Source organism: Parasteatoda tepidariorum, chromosome 5, assembly GCF_982258835.1.
Source record: "Parasteatoda tepidariorum strain Cologne lab strain chromosome 5, Ptep-v5.0, whole genome shotgun sequence".
Lineage (NCBI taxonomy): Eukaryota > Metazoa > Arthropoda > Arachnida > Araneae > Theridiidae > Parasteatoda > Parasteatoda tepidariorum.
In genome coordinates, this window is record NC_141759.1 from 7497343 (window position 1) to 7518945 (window position 21603).

The following is a 21603-nucleotide window of genomic DNA, read 5'->3' on the forward strand; positions in this document are numbered from 1 at the left end:
CTCTGCATTGTCGTAGGGGTTTTTTACATTGACCGCTGGTCACTATATTTACTAGTTTATGCTTCCCGAAATTTGCGAGTCTTCCGGGATGATCAAATCGGGATGTGGTTCTTGTGGGTTCGGAATTAGGTAGATCCTTACCTTGTTCTTCAGTTTCGCAGTCTTCTATCAATGAAAGTGCCGCTTTGTGCAGAAAATTTTTATATGTAATCTTCTGTCCGTTCAGAGTTGTATATACTTTAAAGGAGTTAAAAAGTGCACAATTGATGAAGAACATTACGACACGTTTCGTCCATTTTTTTGTTTTCCTAAAAATGGAGTAATAGGACAGATATTGATCTGCGCGATCTACGCCCTTCATATATTTATTATAATCTATTATTGAAATAGGCTTCTGTATGGGGCAATGTGATGTCCTGCTTCTGTTTCTAGATTCCACCATTTGTGCAGAATGTATTGTCGATATCATGTTTACATTTCTTTTGCCATTATTCCATACTTGTAATAAAATATTGCCATTTCTAAGAAATTGATGTTGGCCTCTTGAAAGCTTGACCGTTTGAAGTATTTGAGGAAGACCTCTGTTCTTTCGAATCGTCCCGCACAATCGCAATTTATTTTTTAAAAAAATTTTAGCTATGTTGACACTATTGTAATAATTATCTTGATATATATGATGCCACATGTTCTTATACGGACCAATGACCGATAATACTGTCTCTTCTAATTTTTTTCCATCAGCGGCATACACACAAAAGTTGGATACGTATCCTGTACGAGCTTCAGACAGCACTCTAACCAGTATTCCATATTTTGTAATTTTTGCCGGATTATATGTTTTGATTGACAGTCTACCTCTCCACGGAATTACGCATTCATCTAGAGACAATTGTTGATCTGGTTTATATACGTTGTTAAATTTTTCCTTGAAATAATCAATGACAGGCTGGACCTTCACCAGCCTATGCGAATTGGGAGAAATATCGTTATTATTACAAAAATGCCAGCTTTGCATTATTTGTAAAAATCTGTTCCTGCTCATAACCTTCGAGAAGAACGGCGTTTCTATAGATGGGTCTGTAGACCAATAATCGTAGAGAATGTCCTTCTTTACTTGTCCCATGAGAATGATCAGGCCCAAAAATTTCTTCATTTCAGTCACCGTGACGTCTTTCCATTTTTTCGTTTTTGATGTAATTCTATATTTTTCCACAATTTGATAATGATATCTATTAGACTCCCTCACGAAGTGCTCAATCAGGTCACTTCCAATGAATAAATTCACAATATCCATTACGCTTTCAGAGGAACTTGGCATAATTTTTACGCCAGAGCTGCCTTCGAAAGGTTCCAAAATTATACTCTTGTCGTTCGTTGACCATGTATCATTGTTGTCTTCAGCATTATTATTCATGTCCTCGTCTTCTGAATCACTGTATATCAGCGGTACAGGACGTTGCTTTCGAATGACTATACTACTGCTATCACTTTCGTCATCAGAACTACTTGCTGAACGGCAGTCAAGACAATCTGACAGGTCGTCGAGATAACACTCGCCGAGACTATCCTTTCCATTCATTTCTAAGGGCTAAAGGAACTGCCTGCTTGACTGGTTGAGAACCGCTGGCTGACTGCGCTGCTTGGAGAACTGCTGGTGGGCTTTTATCCCCGTCCAAGGCTGGGAATTTGCATAATACAACCTTCATATCGATAAAAAAATCCCGACTTTCCTCGCAGGAAAATCTAGTCGCACCCAGCTGCACGATGAAAAATCCCGACTCTTTTCGCAGGAAAATCTGGTCGCACCCAGCTGCACTCGAGAAAACGACAGCTGAATTTTTTTCAGGGCATGCTGAATTGGTGGAAAACGTAGTCACCACAGATCGGTCAAAAGTCGATTAATCGACGACCGGTCGGTAAGCGCTGAGAACAAAACGCCGATTAATCGACGGCCGGTCGGTAAAGTGTTAACTAAACTAACAAAATATTTAAGATTATTTAAAATAAGTAAAAAAAATATTAACAATTTCATGAACAATATTTCTCCCCTGAAACATTTAAAAAAGTACAAGTGAAAGTTTTAAACTTAAAATATAACGAAGTACAATTAAAAATACGTATGTTTTAATTGTGACCAAATTTTATAAATTGAAGTAATGCGCGCTCTGTATATGAGACACTCGTTTCTCTAGTGTTTCCATTCGCAGAAATCTTAGCATTTATATGATTATAGATTTGGTTAAGAATAATCCGGAGATAGAAGCAAAAATTCTTAGCGTGGTATCTTCTTAGTAAGAGACATCTTTAACACGTTCAGCGTCGCGTCAGCCATCGGTGGCTGACACTGAAATTTCCATTTAGGCCACGGTGGCACTGAAATTACATTTAGGCCGCGTCAACCACCGGTGGCTGACACTGAAATTACATTTAGGCTGCGTCAACCACCAGTGGCTGATACTGAAATTACATTTAGGCTGCGTCTGCCACCACTTGCTGAAACTGACCTTTCACATAGGCCGTATAACATGATATAGAATTATAAAATTTACACTCTTTTATGGAATTGCAGAAAATTTATTCAAAATTTACTTAATTATTATGATTCGTGGTTTAATAAATTAATTTACTAGGTTTTTATCCACCACTATTTCTAAACAATTCGTAGGCTTATATCATTCACCACTTTTTTTCAGATATGTCATGCTAAACCTATTAAAAACTAGCAGAATCTGTAAAATACTTGCAAATTTAGTTTATAGTTATTTGCCGTTGCGTTCAACGTGTTAATATGCTAAAAGCCACGACCTAGAAGGAAATTTATGATTATTATCTTTTTATATTTCTCATAAAATAACAAACAGTAATATAAGCGTTACTATTCGTTAATCTTGAGATGACTTCTGGGAGAAAGCTCTGTGGTTGCTAGAAAATCAGGTGTGGTTCTATTTGCTTTGTTAATTATTTTCTTACTGTAAAAAAGCATTCGCCTTTCAATTGTTTTCCCAAATGTAAATATAAAATACAGATTAATATACTGAAAGTTAGTTATTTCGTAGGTTGAGATGGTGAGAAGGTGTGATATTTACAGGCTTCTCCCTTGACACTAAATGAATCTACTGCAGTCACAACGGCAAAGAATATGGTTGAAAGCGAGACGGAAAAGAGGAAAAGCTGGTAGTAAAACAATTTAAGTTTTATCTTGTTTTCGGTGGGGTGTAAATCTATTCCGTTCATAAAAATATTCAACAATATCTAACCCAAAGTAGCAACATCGACACAAAAGGAATTTAAAGAAGTAACGTCCACACAGAATGAATATAACTAAATAACATAGTAACACAAAATGAACCGAAAACAGTAACATGAGCACAGAATGAATCTACAGCAGTAACATCGGCCCAGACTGAATCTAAAGTATCAATGTATAGTGAAGCACCAAGAATATTTTTGCACTACTTGGTTTAAAGTAGCCGCCACCATTTCTGTAATTCAGTAACACTAAAAATTATAATTTTTGTATAATATGATACTCACAAGAGTCAATAAAATTATTTTTACGACATTATATTAAGCAAGAAATTTTCAATTAGGATGTTTATATATCATATTTCTTTTAACAAAATTAGTTTGTTAATCAAATATACACACAGCATAGAGAGAATATCAGTGTGATTTTAAGCTAGGAAGTTATATATTATGAACATTTTTTAAAGCTTTGGCTGGTTTATCTATATCTTATGAGAAGGTAGATATTATCTACAGACAATTAATATACAAATAAAAACATTCATGTTTGTTTTAACAGTTTCATTGATTAGTTTCTCAAATCAATTCAACAAGTGAATTGAAATTACTTGGCAAATAATGGACTTCAATCAATATTTTAGTCTCATCGGTAAAGAGGACTGAAACGCACTAGGTACTGAAAATGATTTGATCATTTTGTTAACTCAATCCAAAAAAATTAAAAAAGAGATAGACTTTGACAGATTGGCAAATAATCGACTGCGATCTTAAACCTAGAACTATCGTCTTGAATAGTGCACACCGTTCACGATAGTTTAGTCTTGTTAAGATTCGATGTCCACCAATATAAACTGCTGTTTGTAGAAAATGCAACACCATGAAGGAATCATCAGAATCAAATGAAATTCGCAGCAAATGTCAATTATAGGATATTATGCAAATTAATAAAGTTTCAGAGCCATCGCGCGTGCGTGGCGCGCGCAGCGCCCTCTGAATTGATGCTGAAAGCGTATAAATAAAGTGCTGTAGCGGGACGTTGAAAATAGTCTATGATTATTTGTTAGTGGCAAACGTTTAGTGAGACCTGAGTATGCCTCCACGACGGAAGAATAAGAAATTCAAGCAACTTACGGAGTTTGAACGAGGGAGGATAATCGGCCTTCGAGAAGGAGGATTTTCCTATCGCGCAATAGCAGCTCGTATGCAGCGGAACAGTTCCACAGTGATGCGAGTTTGGAAGCAGTGGACCGACGAGCACCGAACAACTCGAAAAACAGGCACTGGACGACAGAAGGTGACGTCAGAGCGCGATGATCGACACCTGCTCCGCATGGCGGTGAATGATCGCACAGCTTCCTCCAGGCAGCTGGCAGCACATTGGTCTACTGCTACAGGTGTACAATTGTCGGCTTCGTTAATTCGTCGTCGTCTGCTGCGCCGTGGATTGCGTGCAAGGGTGCCATTATACAGGATTCCCCTCACGGCGGATCATCGACGGCTGCGTCGGCAGTGGGCTCTTGAGCACAGAGACTGGCGAGCTGATTGGCACCAAGTTGTCTTTTCAGATGAATCACGCTTCAATTTGTGGACCCATGATGGCCGTGTTCGTGTTAGACGTTATGCCGGTCAACGCTGCCTTCCTGAGTGTATTATTGAACGACATAGTGGTCGAACACCCGGAGTTATGGTCTGGGGTGCGATTTCGTATCATGGACGATCCAATTTGATACGAATTGAGGGTAATCTCAATAGCAACAGATACGTCCGTGAAGTGCTACAGCCCGAAGTCGTTCCTTTCCTTCAAGGCATCCCTGGAGCTATCTTTCAGCAGGATAATGCACGCCCACATGTTGCGCGGACTGTTAGAGACTTCTGTTCAGCACAACGCATGCAACTTCTTCCTTGGCCTGCTTATTCGCCGGATATGTCGCCTATTGAGCACGTGTGGGATATGGTTGGTCGGCGTCTCACTCGTGATCCGCGTCCTGCAGTTTCCAAAGACCAACTTTGGTTGCGCATACAAGCGATATGGAATTCTCTTCCTCAAGCAGATATTCAACATCTGTTTGACTCCATGCCACGTCGTATAGCAGCACTTATTGCAGCGCGTGGTGGCTGCACCAAATACTGATTTCGGACGCTTAATTTGCTTCTTTTGTTTTGAAAATTTCATCATTTATTTGTATCAGTACAAGTCGTTTCTGCATTAAATTTCATTTGATTCTGATGATTCTTTCATGGTGTTGCATTTTCTACAAACAGCAGTTTAGATCGAAAATTAAAATAAAGCTCATAGATAAATAATGTTCATAATTAATAAAACTCACTATGTGGAGCATGTGGAGTGTGTTTGAAATGTTTGTATATGCAGAATTTACTATTTTACTTACACGATGCCCATTTTTGAAAAATCTGAAAAATTTCTCTAAACGCCCATGATCTGAAATTGCGAACCAAATAATAAATCCTCTTATAAAATCCAAAAAAAAGGCAAAAATAAAATCAAATTTTATTTATGAATATATTCGTTTATACTTACATGTTTTCTGTATTTTTAAATGGCTGACTTTAACTTTCGAAATGCTTGAAAATCTGCATATTTACCAAACTCTTTGATCACGCCATCTTTGATCATGCGATATCTAGAATTTGTATTGTTTATAAATTTTCCTGTAAGTATTTAAAAAAAAATATTCTAAAATAAAAGGAATAAGGAAAATGAAAGATAAACTGTAACATGAAATATGTTTAACATTGTAAAGAGAAAAAAAAATGTGATTGTAAAGTAAAAGGAAATGAAATTAAAGGGGAAAAAATGTCATTATCTATAGTCACCTTTGAAAAGTTTAAACAAAGTACAGTAAAGTTTATTTTGATCAATACTAAAATGTAATACAATTAACTTGTTCATAATATTTTCTTCAGATTTTTCTTTGAAATCCAAGGATCCAAACAAAGAACAGGGAAAAAAAGACCGCAATCACGGTAGCATTGAAATGTTTTATATTAAACATAACTATTCAGTCAATCAACAATGCATTCCAAAAAAAATTTCCTTGTTTTAACAGCTAATTTTATGTATTTAAAGCCGAGTTGACGGGTAAGATGCAAATTAAGGCTGTAAAAACTATTGCGGTTAAGATGCTTATTAATTTTTTGTTTAATGCTGCTGTTTTGAATGTTGTACGAGGTATTAATATGCCTTCAGATCCAGTTGACGTGGGTAACGGTGAGCACTTTAGACCTTGCGCGAAATGGATAAAGTGCATATCAAAGGGTAAGAATATTTTTAAACTGATACGTAATAACACTTAATTATTTCATATTTATAACTGAGTTGAGAGCTGACAGCAGACTGATTTTTTTCAAAGTCCTCCGTGTTCTCATAACAAATCAATACCGCTGGGGGCACTGATCCAGGCGTTTCCTTGTTGTCTGCATTGGTTCAAAATTACTAGGCTAGGGAGTTGAACATTAGTAGTCGTAAAACCAAAATTGGGTCGGCTGTTCAACCACGAATAAAATAAAATACAACTTTTAATAAGTATTTTTTATTATTTTATTTTAAAACAGTTGAAGCATTTTGCATTTTTAGGTATACAATTTTCACATCATTTTAAAGAATGTACTTTTATTTAAAAAGGAACAAAATGTGAGCAAAATCAGTCATATAGTTGCTGAGGTCGAGTAGTTCTTGGCTTAACCCTTTCAATACTGCGAAAAATCAGTCCAAGTGCGTCCCATTCACGGGATCAGTTATTTCTCTTCCAAGCGATTATTAGATAAAATAACTTTTATGCCTAATAGGCTGAAGGCCTTGGAGACGCATAAACGTCCCCATAACAGCACACCATCAGTAACAATTATTTCATAAGCTTCATTGATGGGACAGCATGTGTCCCACCGTAAGCCCAAAGCATATAAACCCAGGGACAGGGTATGTCCCGGCCGGAATTCTAGAGTCAATAACTCATTTTTATTGACATTTTACTTGAAATTTTGATGATTATTGTAGGCAACGTTTTTTTTTATTAACATTTTCATGTACATTTGCGTTAATATTTATAAACACTTTTCGAAATTAACAGTTATGAAATAAGGAAGGTAAAAAATTGAAAGTAGTGGAGGGATAACAGTATCTAAAGTTTGAGTTACTTGAGGGTGTGGTAGGACTGGAAACAGTTCTTGCACAGTGCTACGTTGCAAGAGATTCACACTATTTTCGAGCGTGACTCTTTATTCATTTTTGCTCACCTTGTACATCTTCTGCGCGTTTGTTCCTCAATTAGGAAATGGTTTTCAACATTGAAAAGTCTCGCTGTTGATGATGATGATGATATAGTTTTGGAGGAAGAGGGCCTTTGCTTATTGACTTCCTTGCTCGCATTTCCAAATGTTCTTTCCTTCCATTTCTATACTTTCGTTCGTACATTGGGCTATGTAAATGAATAAGCTTTTGGGAAAGATCTTGAAGAAAGAATCCACTTCGGTGGCTTCGCTGCCAATAACGAAATTTGTTTGACCCTTGATGTAAGTAACTAGTGGCATTCGTGGTGCAAAGTTAGTTGGATGGGACCGTAAAAATGATGGAAGATTCTGGCTCTAGAGCTTAACTTCATCATCAAACAAATCATTGTGATTGGGTGAAACGACTTCATTGTCGGTCTCCTCTTCAGTGTTTTCAGTTTCAGAAGACTCACTAGTATAAGCGAGCTGTATCAACTTGTTATCAAGGTAAATTCTCCTTCGACTCATTTCAGCCCTTCATCAGAGGAAGGAGCCTTCGAATAAGCCTTCGAATTATTTAGAAATAGTGGTGGCTAAAAACCTAATAAATTGAATTTATTAAAACAAAAATTACAATTAATAAACTACCACTCGAAAATATTTATTCGCTGTGCTTGATTAGATCGGGAACGATTGACGTGAGAAATTTAAGGACGCAGAACGATGAGACGGCCTTAATATCGGTTTGAAGACAAAAGTGAGCGTTATTTTCTGTCCTAGATATTTTTCAGTAACTTGAACATATGTTGTCCCAGCCGTAATATCAAAAATTTACCAGACTGGGACAGCACATGTCCCGTCCGGAGCGAAAGGGTTAAATTGCAGACAATAAACTATTGACCATTAAAGTTGCTACACCAGGAAGGTGGCACACCACGAAAGTGAAATTTGTCTGACGGAAAAAGTATGTTGTGGTATGCAAGTGATTAATTTATCATCGCTTTCATGCATAGCAGGTGGTGGTGCAACGCCTACAATGTCTCTAAAAAAAGAGATTTGGCAGAAAGTTTTTCAGACAGAAATTGAATTTGAGCGTTGCTCTTGGATAAAAAAGTTTTTCTTATGACTCGTGTAAGAAGGGGAAATGCCTACCAGCACGTGTCTGAGCTTCATCGAGGTTAAATTGTGGCCTACCGGGATTGCGGTTTATCATACCGCAGTATTGCTGCTCGCGTTGGTCGAGATCCCATGACTGGTAGTAGAATATGGAATCGATGGGTTCATGGCGGTCATATGGAATACCGTGCAGGATCTCAGCTGCCCCCTATTACTAACAGCTGAGAAGATACACATGTCAGCCACTTGGCCCTAAGGGAAGACACAGCTACGTCACGAAGCCTGAGTCATCAAATTGAGTCATTTGCAAGACAACAAGTGTCTGCACGAACAGTTTGACAACGTTTGTAGCAGCATGGACAGTCAGCACGGCGACCATGGCTTCGACCACCCTTGACGCAGCATCAAAGGCAGGAACGCCTCCAGTGGTATTGATCAACGACAAACCAGGACACAAGAATGGCTTGGCGTCGTCTTTTCAGACGAATCTAGCTTCACTATACAGCATCATGATGCCCGCATCCGTGTGTTGGGACATTGTTTAGAACGCCCATTGGCGGCTTGCATTCGACATCGTCATACTGGCCCATCACCTGGAGTAATGGCATGATGTGCCATTAGATACACGTCTCGATCAACATTGCCGGCACCTTGAACAGCAGCCGTTACATTTCAGATGTGTTAGGGCCAGTTGCTCTGCCTTTTCTTTGAGGCCTCCATAACGCTACGTTTCAGCAGGACAAGGTACTACCGCATGTTGCTCGCACTGTCCTGATCTATCTTGACACAGATCATGTGCGCCTGTTGCCCCAGCCATCACTTTCTCTTGAGCTCTTACCAATTTAAAACGTCTGGTCAATGGTTTCAGAACGACTGACACGCCATTACTCGTCAGTCACTACAATCGATTAATTATGGCATCATGTTGAAGCTGTATGAAATACTGTACCCGTCCACAATATGCACTCTCGGTTCGACTCGAAGCCCAAGAGAATAACTGTTGTTATTGCTGCGAGGGGAGGCTGCTATGAGTACTGATTCCTCAGGTTCTATACATCCAAATATCCTGTAAATTTAATCCCTTGTTCTTCCAACTGCAATGTATGTGTCCATTAAATATCATTCTGTTATTCGCATTCCTTTCTGGTGCAACAATCTTATTGGCCTGTAGTGTGTAATTTAATTTCATCAAGAAAAATTCTTTTGGAACAGAAATCGTCTTCCTTCAGTTATTTTCAGTGAATACATCCCATAAAAAACCAAGTTGGAACTAAATGACAATAGATAAAATCGTGTCGCATTCAGCCACACTGTCCGTATATTTTTTTAATAAGCTTAATATAACCAATACGTTTTCAATTCAGTGAACAAAATACTTTTAACCTTTTTATATTTTCTGTTTCATATAAAATCACAAAAAATTTTTAATTTTTGAAAAATATGCTTGTTATTTTTATTTTTTATTATTTTTATCTGAAGACATTTTTATTTCAGATCAAGACATGAATGATAAATTGGATTCATGCATCATTATGGTACCGGAAGAGGTATGATTATTTATTTCGTGGTACAATAATTATTAAAGAATATTTAAAATACATGATATATAGTACTTTATGATCAAATTTTCAATATATTGGTGTTTCTTAGTTAAATGTTCATAAATATCGCGAGAAACTAAAACGTAATGTTACGTATTAGTAGTTGTGCATTTACGTCTCACTAGAGCTGTACAATGGGCTATTGGCGACGGTCTGGGAAACATCCCTGAGGATGATTCGAAGACATGAAATAACAATTTAGATCCTGTGCAGAAGGGATGGCCCCCTCACTGGTAAGCCGACGGCCTGCAAGTGAAGTCGGGCACTTTACAGGGAAGCAGTTTAACGAAGACTAATACCGCACACCCTCGGTCCCTACGCAGACTGATCCAAGTGGTCTTCCTACCGCACAATAGCCGAAAACAGTGATGTTTTACCTCGGTGATCTGCTGGGAGCCATGTCTTAAAGATCAGTCCACAGCGGGATAAACATAATTGTTTAGAAATGTCTCACGCCATAGCCGATACAAACAATTTTCGTTCAAAAACAACATATACATCAGTAAACTCTAAAGTGTTTCTATTTGACAAATATGGCGACTATAGTTCTGTTAAAAAAATGATCAAATTATTTTGTTTTTCGATGTATATCTAAAACATTTGAATCAAATAAATTATTTTTCAAGCATTATTGTATTGTAAAGAGCAGTGGTAACTCAGGGTGTAGAGCATTCGCCTTCGCACTAGTGTGCCGAGTTCGAATCCCAGTGATGGCTGTGTTGGAATAGTTGAGTACAGAGTGGAAAATGCTAAGCAAGCATAATAAAAAAATAATCTTTGAACTTACAAGAATTTTTATTAAGCAAGAAAAATTATAACTTAACTTAGACATCACATAACTTAATAAGTGAAAAAACTCCTTAAAAGTTATTTACTCACCATAACGTAAGGTAACCAAAGTGACTCCATACAGTCATCTAAAACTCTCTCCCAATCTTAATTTTTCTTATATATATATACAAGCATATTTAACATTCATTCAAAACACAACATTTGCATAATGAGGATGAAAGAAAACTTAACACACCTAAAAATAATATTTAAATTTTTGTCTTAATTATTTTTAAAAGTTCGAAATAAAACTTTATGAGAAATAAAAAATCAAGAGAGAGAAAACACTCTTCTGAATCAATTTTGCCTTTCTCCCTCTTTCATAGTTTTTCGAACATGTGATTTCTGACTCTTCGTTCTTCTTACTCGAACCTTGTTCTTTGAAGTCTGACAGGCTGGTCGATTAGAATTTGGCGCCCGGTTCGCACCGACCACAGTCCTGATGTAAAATATTCTCAGTGGTAGACGGATCATGTGTTAGAGTTCCATTGTCGTCAAGTTTTTCATGGCAGGTTTTCGTGGTTTTTCCTCTCCATCTAACGCAAATACCGGTTACTTCCATTAAAAAGACCTCCACAAAGGTAAACTTCTCCCAATACTTGATCCAGGCTTGTCTTGTGGATTGGGTTAAGAATTACAAGACTATGGAGTTCAGCATTAATAGTCGTAAACCAGGAAATTTTGTCGACCATTCAACGATGGTTATAAAAAAAAACATGGTTGTGAGAGCCGTGATGTTTCAGAAGTTAAAGCGTTAGCCTCCCAATAAGGTATATAGATAAACCACGTTCGAATCCCTGAAATGGCTGGTCGATACGAATTCAGCAGCTTACTCACACAGACCAAAATGCTGGTGTAGAATTCATTTGCATTGAATTATCTCTGGATAAACGATCTTTATAATTGTTCTCGAGCTACAGCTAAAAACACAAAAAGAAATATTATGATTAAGGAGTAAAACGTTCTGTCTGCTCTCCTGACCAAACTGTGAGGACCATATTTTCTAGATTGCAGCAACCCCTCTGCACTTCGGAGGTAAGAAATCTGAGTTCGTCAAATGAAATGTATATTTATCTTACAGAGGATGTAAGTTTGTGTTTCTCATTCCGTCACATAAAATATCGTCTACACTAATTAATCAGCATGTTTGAGGTCAATGCTTTGACCTCTTAAGATTGAGTCCAAGAACGTGAAAGTTCCCATCATAAAATAAAAAGTTATTCAGGTTCGTCCGTTTTTTTTTCTTTGCGCGCTGCACATGAAAATTTAGTCGCATTGGTCAGATAAATAATAAATATTTAAGATCATGTCTTTTCTCTTTCAGTGTACCATTACTGAAAATGCAAAAATTCGCAATAGCTTTATTTTTCTTATTTTTTTTAAAAGTATGGTGTGAACGCAGTGAAGCATTTCGCAGATTTTTCATCAATGGACTGGAACTGGGAAGAGAGGGAAGCATTTTTTCAAGATTTGTGTGCCATGGATGACGAAAAACAGGTATCTTACATAATCGACTTAGTAATGTCGATTCATAAAATATAAATAGATAAGGAATGACAATAATTTTTATTGAAGCAATTTGAACAAAAAAATTATCTAAGTTATCGCTTCAGCTTGCAAAAAAATTACACGAAAGAATTGGAAAAATTATTAAAATTAATAAAAAAAATATCTGAACTTATTGGCGGAGGTTAATTATTAACCCTTCTTTGTATTTTTCTTTTTTATTTTTTGTGAAATAAAACAAATTGATCTAATTCATGCTCTAATACAGTGATTCTCAACCTTTTTTTTGTTGCGGCACACTTTTAATGATTTCGAAATTTGACGGCACACAACGAAAAAAATTAGATTAAAAGTTGTTTAATTACCTATTTTACACTGTGTTAAATAGTTTGTGATATTAATTTCGAATGTGAAATAAAATAATATGTACTGCAAAAGCGCATTTATTAAGGGATTAATTATTTCTTTAGGTCAATTTTTAATTAGTTAGTAACAGTTATTTATTTTTTTGCTAGTTATTAATTGTTAGCTTGTTTTCTATAATTATTAACTGTTATTTTTTTGTGATTTCTTGTTAACTAGTCTTTTTGTTAATTATTAATTGTTAGCTTAATTTTTGTTAGTTATCCTTTGTTAAATTGTTTTTTATATATTTGTTTTTTTTTTAGTTATCCTTTATTAATTTGTTTATTAATTGCATAGCTTACTTTAATGATTAGCTCTTACAACATTTTTTAAAATTGTGTGTCATATACTATTTAAATATATATTAAAAAGTGTATACAATATTATATATATATATATATATATATATATATATATATATATATATATATATATATATAATATTGTATACACTTTTCTTTAATTTAAACTTTACTCATAGTCAAAAAAGGCATTATAATTTTTATTGTATCATTTCTAATGTTTGGCGGCACATTTTAAGAATTTGGCGTCACACAAAAGTTCCGCGGCACATTGGTTGAGAATCACTGCTCTAATAGATTAAAGGAAAAATGTTTTTAAAAAATCATAGCATAAAAATATAATATAAAATAAATCAAAAACAGCATGGTGAAAATATCAATAACTATGCAAAGTATATAAAAAATAATAATATCTTTGTACATATTTTTCTTCTGATGATAATTAAAAAAAATATATTATTATTATTCTCTTGCAACACTCATATAATTTCAGCTACATCGCGGCACCTGTGTTCTGAAATTTCGTCATCAAGTCTATTTTCTGATCGACAACTACTTTTTAAATGTTTCAAGTAGTCTTCGATTTTAAATCTGAATCTCTTCACAAAAATAGTATAAAAATAAATATATAGTAAAAAACATTTTCGTCATACATCCGAAGTAAAACATGGCAATGTAAATTTCTGTCTTATAAATTTCTGTCTCTGTATATTTCTGTCTCACGGCTTTGAAAAGATTATTTAGGTATTTGATGTAAATTGCGCAGTAAGTATCGTAAACACAAAAAAAAAAACATTTTTCCATTTATTAGCGTTTGTTAGAAAAAAAAATTCAGAATGATTGTCAGATATATTCAAAAAATCGAACGTTTCTTCTAAACACAACAAGAGGCGGAATAACAAGCTCAAACCGCCCTAGCAGCAAAATAATTAGGGCCCCCATCGGACCAATATTCACGAATCTTATGTCACTAGTGTTTCAAATTGCCCCTATTTTTCGATATTTTTCTATATATATGAAATAGACCAATATTTCCCATAGGTATATTGGCCTACATTTCCTATTTAGAATTATCCGATTTTCCTTATTTTACAGTCACACCAATATCAGCCTTTCACCCAATACCGTTAAATAATCATCATAAAAGCTCAGTCCACCTAATGAAGCCGATTAGTTCATTTGCAGCAGGGTGCATATTACAACCGGGTTCGAGCCCCAGCGTTGACTCCACTACATTTTTTTCCATTCTCTTCAACACTTGAAGAGTGCCCTGCACTTCCCAATTTGTAACCCTGGACTATTGTAATATAATGCTCCATTCACACAAAGGCGCCAGCACCCTAAAGCTGCTTAACACAAAAACGACTGGTATTTCGCATCTCTTACGGGAGAGGAAACATTCAGATAAACAAATTAAATCACATCCCACGGTTCTTTTGACAAAACACAACTCAACTAAAACGTAACTTTAATGCCTATTACAAAACAAAAAGCATAGCTCCAATGACCAGTTAAACAATAAAAAAATACGGTTTTGAAACCATGCCAGTTGCAAATGGTTGAAAGACCGTGCAGTTTTGTATTCTTGTTTCGTTTTTAATCATACTAGTTGTACACGGCTTCAGATCCGTAAAGGTAAAAAAATTTCTTTACTGTTAACTTTACAATTAATCGATGAACAGACTGCTGCTGTTATTCTATCGTAAGTCAGAAAAATAAAATTTTATGAGTGTGTTAGAAACGCTGATGTTAGAAAAATGTGATTTTCAATCATTGTTTTAAATTTTTATTTGTTGCTATTTTTATATGCAACAATATATTTTTATTAAAAAACTATTGTTCTTTCGAAATTAAACTAAAATATTTCTTTTTAAGGATGAAATATTTACAGAAATGGTTCAGTATGCAATAGAAGTTGGGATAGTAAGTATTGCGTCAGTTAACTAATCCCGATGTGATTAAACAGAGTTCCTAACCCTCTGCGTACGGCTCTTGCGATTTGAGCGGGATATTAGTTTCGTTACCGACTACGGGTCACATGAAAATCGAGGGCGAAGAAATTTTTTCAGCCTATTTCAATACTGATCCCGCTATTTCCCCGTGTAGGTTTAAAGAAAAAAGCATTATTTGATGCTTATTTTCACTTCCAGATGGCACTAGAGTTTTCATGAATTTTCCTTCTTCTCTTGATAGATTTTTTCCCCGCGTATTTGTGACTTAGCATGCTTTTTGTTTTTCTTTCGCGCGATTAGCATTGTTGAAAGATATGGATTTGCCGAGTGTCAGCTGAGGGAATAACAAAAGAAAATTTCTTGATTATGAAGATAGTGATTCGGATTCGGTGTATTCCATAAATCTCGGATTTTCTTTTCTTTTTTCTGCTTTATTACACAATTTCTGTAACATTTTTCGAGATAAAATGTTTACGAATTATATTCATCTGAAAAAAAGAATAGTGCATGAATTTTTTCAATCATAATTCCTGCACGCTGAAATAGCAGGCACTATATTATATATTTTCTGAAAACGTAAAATCTATTAAAATTCTTATATCAATTTAAAACAACTAATGAAAATGTGAATTGTAACATATGTAAATAAAAAATATGTAAAAAAAAATCGCCCCATATTTCAAGACCGGAAAGTATAAAAACTAAGGGGGAGGGATCTTGTTAAGAATGCGAGCGATAAGAAAAAATCAGAATAAAAATAGATGAACTAGTATTTTTATTTTGATAAAAATGCTTCTCAGGTGACTGAAATTTAAAACTAAAGTGAACAACTGGAAAAACAGTTTAACGGAAAAAACAAAAGTTGATATATATTTCTGACAACAAATGCATTTAAAATGCATTTGGGTCACAAGTCATTGGTTCGATCCTCGGGCCGGGCAAGGTTGACTCAGCTTTTCATCCCTTCAGTGGGTCGATAAAATGAGTTCCAAGCATGCTTGGGAACTAAACACTGGGGATTCCGCGTTTAGGCTGACAACATCTGCACTTGCACCCAAGAGCCCAAAGGTAAAGAAAACTGAGACGGGCGCAGTAGGCCTTGGCCCTCCATGGGCGGTCGCACCACTGAGTTTAGTTTAATATATGCATTTACAGGCTTATAGGAATTTAGATTAAAATAATTTTTCGAGATAAAGTGAAAACTCTCGAGAACGACCACTTTGTTCCACAAAACAATTTTAGTTAATGCAGGTCAGTAGTTCTTAGGGGTTACCTCAATTGACTTCAAAATGTATCGAAGGTAAACAGTACAAGAAAATCACCCTGAATAACTTTTAAGTTAATGATCGGATCTTTACCTTCAAGGACTCATTCTTTACCGTTCAAAGGGTGAGTATGCTATTTAATAAGTGCAGACGATATTTTATGTTACGAAATCAGACACAAAAACCTACTTTTTATGAACAAACATGTCTTTTTTCAACGAATTCGGATTCCTGACAAAAAGAATAAAGGGTGTAGCCACAATCTAATCTAAGGAGTCCCAATAGTTTGGACAAGGAGAGCTGTCCAGAGTTTAGACCCCTTAGAGTTAATTTTACATCCGGCGTAATTCGCTACATCTTGAGAGCATTTTAAGCGAATTGAAAAGCTTTTCCACATGATTATAAAAGTCGCTTATCCAAAAATAATTCCATGCGAAGTATAATTTTTAGTAAATACCTATTAATTTTTATTATTATATTTAATACAGGTCGAGATATTTAATCTGTGGGGAAATGAATTTTGAAATTGCGTATAAAATTTTTTCAATTCGCTAAAAAAGTAAAATTTTAATTAAGGGGTCCAAACCGCTCTTCTGACCATACTATTGGAACCATATAACCCATATTGAGTCTACTCCTTACATTAAGTAGGTCAGCAATCCGAATCTATTTAAAAAAGGTATGTTTATTCAGAGAAAGAGTTTTTTCTGTTTGATTTAGTAATTTAAAATATTGTTCGCACTTACTAATTACAATATTCGAGGTCACCCCCCAAACCAATAAGATTGAGCCCTAGAACGTTAAAATCCAATAATGGAACAAAAAGTATTTAGTGTGGTCCTTCTCTTTTTTTCTTTTTTATTCCTTTTTTTGTGCACTGTGCATAAAATTTTGCAAACGATTTTAATTTTTCTTAGTGTCACTTTCTTGGAACAAAGAAGCAAATTAAACGTCATGTAAACTGAATCAATGAATAAAAATTTAGCTTCAATAAAAATTACCTTTACTCATATAATTATGTGTACAAACAAATTCACCATTCATAAATGGTATAACTAATTTAAATAAAGAAATAATTAAATTTTATGTTTTAGTTTGCATTTAATTTTATATCATAAAAATTAATCAGACTACAAAATATGAGGTTTTTTATTTGTTTGAGGTGCTTATTTTTTTTTCTAAAATTACTTTTTTTTATTATTAAACAATCATCTCTAAAAATAAATCATTGAGAGCATCGTCTCAGAGCACTCTCGCTATTGTTTATAAATTAAAAATGAATTAAATTTCTTAAATAAATTAAATTTTTTAGACCAGGCATTTCGTTATCGTTCATTTCGTTATCAACTACAGATACTAAGCTACATTTATTTCTCGGGATAAATATTATTCCATAAAATTGTATAATAATTGTATTATCAATAAATCGAAAAACATATTTAATATTAAGAGTATATAAATTTATTTGTAAATAATTTTTAAAATTTATTTGTAAAATAAGCGTTAAATGTATTTTTTTCTTAAAAAAATTATCATTTTTTAGTCGACGTGTGCTGACCCCACAAAATCTGAAGCATGTCATGGAATACAAAACGCAAGCGTAAGTAAAAGTATCACTTGATGTTACTAAAAATTAATGTTTTGTACGATCTTTAGACATAGTATTTAGTTATCCAGCAATCACTGAAGAATTATTTAAATTATAGTTCATAAAGTTTACTGCAGATTGCTATACTATATCAAATAAATTATAGACAACTTCATACAATTTTAAACAATTTTTTAAAAGATATCCAAATCAAAAAAAAATTTTTTTTGAACTTTTTTTCTTCGAACTAATATTGAATACCTGGCGCTAAATACATTGGGAAGGGGTTATAAGTACTTTATAAACTACAATAGCTACTTCATATAAGTATTGTGACAATAATTCTCTGCTTATAGTTTCCAGAAAAGGAATAGTAACTAATTTGCAAAGAAAACATTTTTACATCCAAGGAGCCAATAGCAAGCAAACTCGCAGCAATTTTTTCTTAATGATTTACTAAGGTTGATTGGTTTAACGTTAGTCTTACACAGCAAAAATACTTGAATGATAATTTTACTTTTTTCAAAAGATTGAACATAGACAGGTAAAAAAGTTTACAAAAAAATATTATTATAAGCTTTTATTGCAAAAATTGTTTTTGAATTTTTTTCCTTTAATTGTTATAAAAATTTTTTAATGATGAAGTGTTATGTTTTTACATCCGATTTCGATATGAAAAGGCTAATTAAACAAACTTCATACTCGTTAATTAGTATAGATAAATTTAAAATTGTTTCAAACTAGAATGGTTTATTTGATAATCATTTCTTTATAAACGTTGTTGTACCATTAGAAATGGATTCTCAAATTTCACGAAACTTTCTTTATTTTCGACGAAACCTTTTTTTCTTGTAGCAAACATTTCGTTAAAATGTCAAAATAACAATGGATATTTTTCGAATCGACGAAACAAATTGGCCAATAATAAAAAAATATTTGTCAAATTTTTTTTACCGAAGTAAAACTTGAAGCTCTAAATGCTTTTCAAATAATCACTATAGCTAGAGCACTATATACCTTGGTCAATGTCGCTTTACTAACACAAGAAATATAGATAAAGCATAGAGTTTGATCCCCCCCCCATCTTTCTTCATTACTTTATTTTCAATTGTCTTGTCTTTAAGCTAGTTTCGTCATTCTAGTAAGCAATCTCCCACAATGCACTGCGATGAGATTTCGAGATGAGGAAACATTTTCGTCATTTTTCGTCCGTTTCGTCACATATCACTTAATTTCGCGACACAATACTCAAAATTAACGATTTATAGCTCATGGATTGCTAAATAGTCAAATAATATCTGAAAAAGTTTGTTTTTTGACAAATGTTACTACTATATTAAAATCAAACTTTTAATGCTCTCTGGGGGTATTCTACGATTAAGGAAGCATAATCCTTGTGTTTTTGAAATGTGACCTTTGTCTATTCGAATATTTCGATAAAAAATTTATTATTTCGAATTATTAATAGTTTTCAATTAATTAACATAATTAACTAATTACTATATTAATTAAAATTAATTGAAATAAATATTTTTTCTTGCTAATAAAATGAACTACAGTTTCGTTATTTGAATACACTAGAATCAATGCTACAAAAAAGTGTTAAAATAAGTAATGTCGAGTTATGTTGTTGTAATTGTTATAAGATATTAAAAGTGTTAGTTATACAGAGACAATAAATTTTCATTATAATATTTACGTCGTCGTGCTGACATATTTATTCAAACAGTATTATGGACTTGTTGTTTTTGTAAAAAAATTATTTAAAATACAAAAATAAAATGAAAAAATGATTGATATGAAATTTTTTTTTGAAAAGTTTTTTTTCTTCTTTTTAGTTAATTTTAACATGTTTTATTATTATTATTATAGAGCTGCGCAACAGATATATTTAACAGAATTCATTTTGAAGGAAAATGCTGAAGTCTCAAATGCTAAACATCGACATAAAATGCTCTTCGATAATTCAAATCTAGAACTTCTACCACTTAAACATTTGCTGACTAATTATTTTCGAAAAAATAAAATGTAACCTTAACAAGTTTAAGAATCTTATTTGTCTTTAATTCTTTATGTGTTTCGTTCATAACAGGAATTTCTTCTCTTTCTTTCCTCCTATTTTCTTTTTTCTTTTTTTTTTTGACTTTTACAAAATGTTTGATTTAGGAACGCTAATAAAAATTGAAATAAGTGTGTAAGTATCCCCAACAGTTACATATAAACAAAAAATAATAAAACTGATTTTTTAAGCATATAGCCTTTAGACCTATCCAGAGTTAGCTTTTTTTAGATCGGTTTTCTAATCAGTTGATCAGGCACTTGATTATGACCTTCAGTATTGAAATTGTCTAATTTTAAGAATTTTGGTTTACCCATTCCTACTAGAAATGTACAGTTTTGTTCCCACAAATTCTTTCAATTCTATTGATTCGAATAAAAATATATTTAAATAAATGTTATTAGAAATATTAAATTTGCATGCAATTAGTTCATATTAAACTTAACATCATTCTTTTTATCGTATAAGTAAGCAATGTTGATAGTTTCTTCTTTTTGAATAATTAAGTCCAAAAAAATTAAAATCAATGTTATCATAATGATAAGAAAGCAATAATACTTTCTCAGAATAAATATTATTTAACAAAACCATAGAATTTCGAAAATTTAAGGCAGTTTAATTATCAATAAATCTTAAATCAAATTTGATATTTAGTACACATTTTTTTAATAGTGCAAAAATAAGTTAATTAGATTTTTCAACCGTCGCTGTACCTCAGACCCAATTTTGGATTTACGACTACTAATGTTCAATTCCATAGACTTATAATTCTGAACCCAATCCATAAGACAAGGGATCTCCGGTTTCAATTATTCTGAGAAATTTTGCTTTCTTGGTAAACTTTTGATGATCAACCCGCATTTGATATACGTGGTGAGGAAAACCACGAAAACCTTCCACGGTTAACCTGACGACAAGGGGTCTCTAACCCATGATCCGTCTACCATTGAGATTATCTTACGTCAGCACTGTGGACGGTGCGAGCCCAGTGCGGAATTCGTATCAACCAGCCATCGTTGGGATCTGAACCCGGCGCACCTCATTGGAATGCTCTATACCCTGATCCTACACGGTTAAAATTAATTGAAGCTTTGATATTACATCTTTTTAAATGAAAAATGTTTTCCATTATAAAGATAATTGTAAAAAACGAAAAATGCTAATCAGGGTGCGTAGCCAGATTTTTCAACAAAAAAAAAACACCTTTTAAGTACTCTTCAAGTACTCAAAAATATTTTTAATCACTTTCAAAAAGAAATCATAATTAGGATTTGTGCAGTAATAAAAATAATTTTTTTCTATCGTTTAAAGTTCTTTGTTTATAAACATAAAATAATGAGATTCAAAAACATTTTCAAGAACTCTACATAATCATGATAATATAACTAGTTTTTCAGAAATACTGCAAAGAAAATTATGAAAATCATGAATTTTTTATAATTTAAAACTGCAATCGACGCGGCAAAGAAAAACATCTCTTTTTAAAACTAAGCACTTTTTCACAA

The 21603-nt window shown here is 33.6% G+C and overlaps 1 protein-coding gene across 2 annotated transcripts; it reads left to right on the forward strand.

The window, feature by feature from the left end:
• Nucleotides 1-6370: 6370 nt before the first annotated feature.
• Nucleotides 6371-20066, forward strand: LOC147808539 (uncharacterized). 2 transcript variants are annotated; one of them, XM_087165199.1, is made up of 6 exons: nt 6371-6523; nt 10084-10136; nt 12408-12518; nt 15110-15157; nt 17995-18051; nt 19912-20066. In XM_087165199.1, the coding sequence occupies exons 1-6, from the start codon at nt 6388-6390 to the stop codon at nt 19960-19962; spliced, it is 456 nt and encodes a 151-aa protein (XP_087021325.1). In that variant the 5' UTR covers nt 6371-6387; the 3' UTR covers nt 19963-20066. The 2 variants fall into 2 exon arrangements, with proteins under 2 accessions (XP_087021325.1, XP_087021326.1); XM_087165200.1 differs by lacking the exon at nt 15110-15157.
• The last annotated feature ends 1537 nt before the right edge of the window (nt 20067-21603 follow it).

What these genes read in the sequence shown, in the direction of transcription:
- LOC147808539 (XM_087165199.1), top strand. Translation starts at nt 6,388, where the DNA reads ATGCTTATTAATTTTTTGTTTAATGCTGCTGTTTTGAATGTTGTACGA. An exon ending in TCATTATGGTACCGGAAGAG is followed by an intron (nt 10,137 to 12,407) that starts GTATGATTATTT and finishes TTTTTTTAAAAG; the next exon opens with TATGGTGTGAACGCAGTGAA. An exon ending in ATGGAATACAAAACGCAAGC is followed by an intron (nt 18,052 to 19,911) that starts GTAAGTAAAAGT and finishes TTATTATTATAG; the next exon opens with AGCTGCGCAACAGATATATT.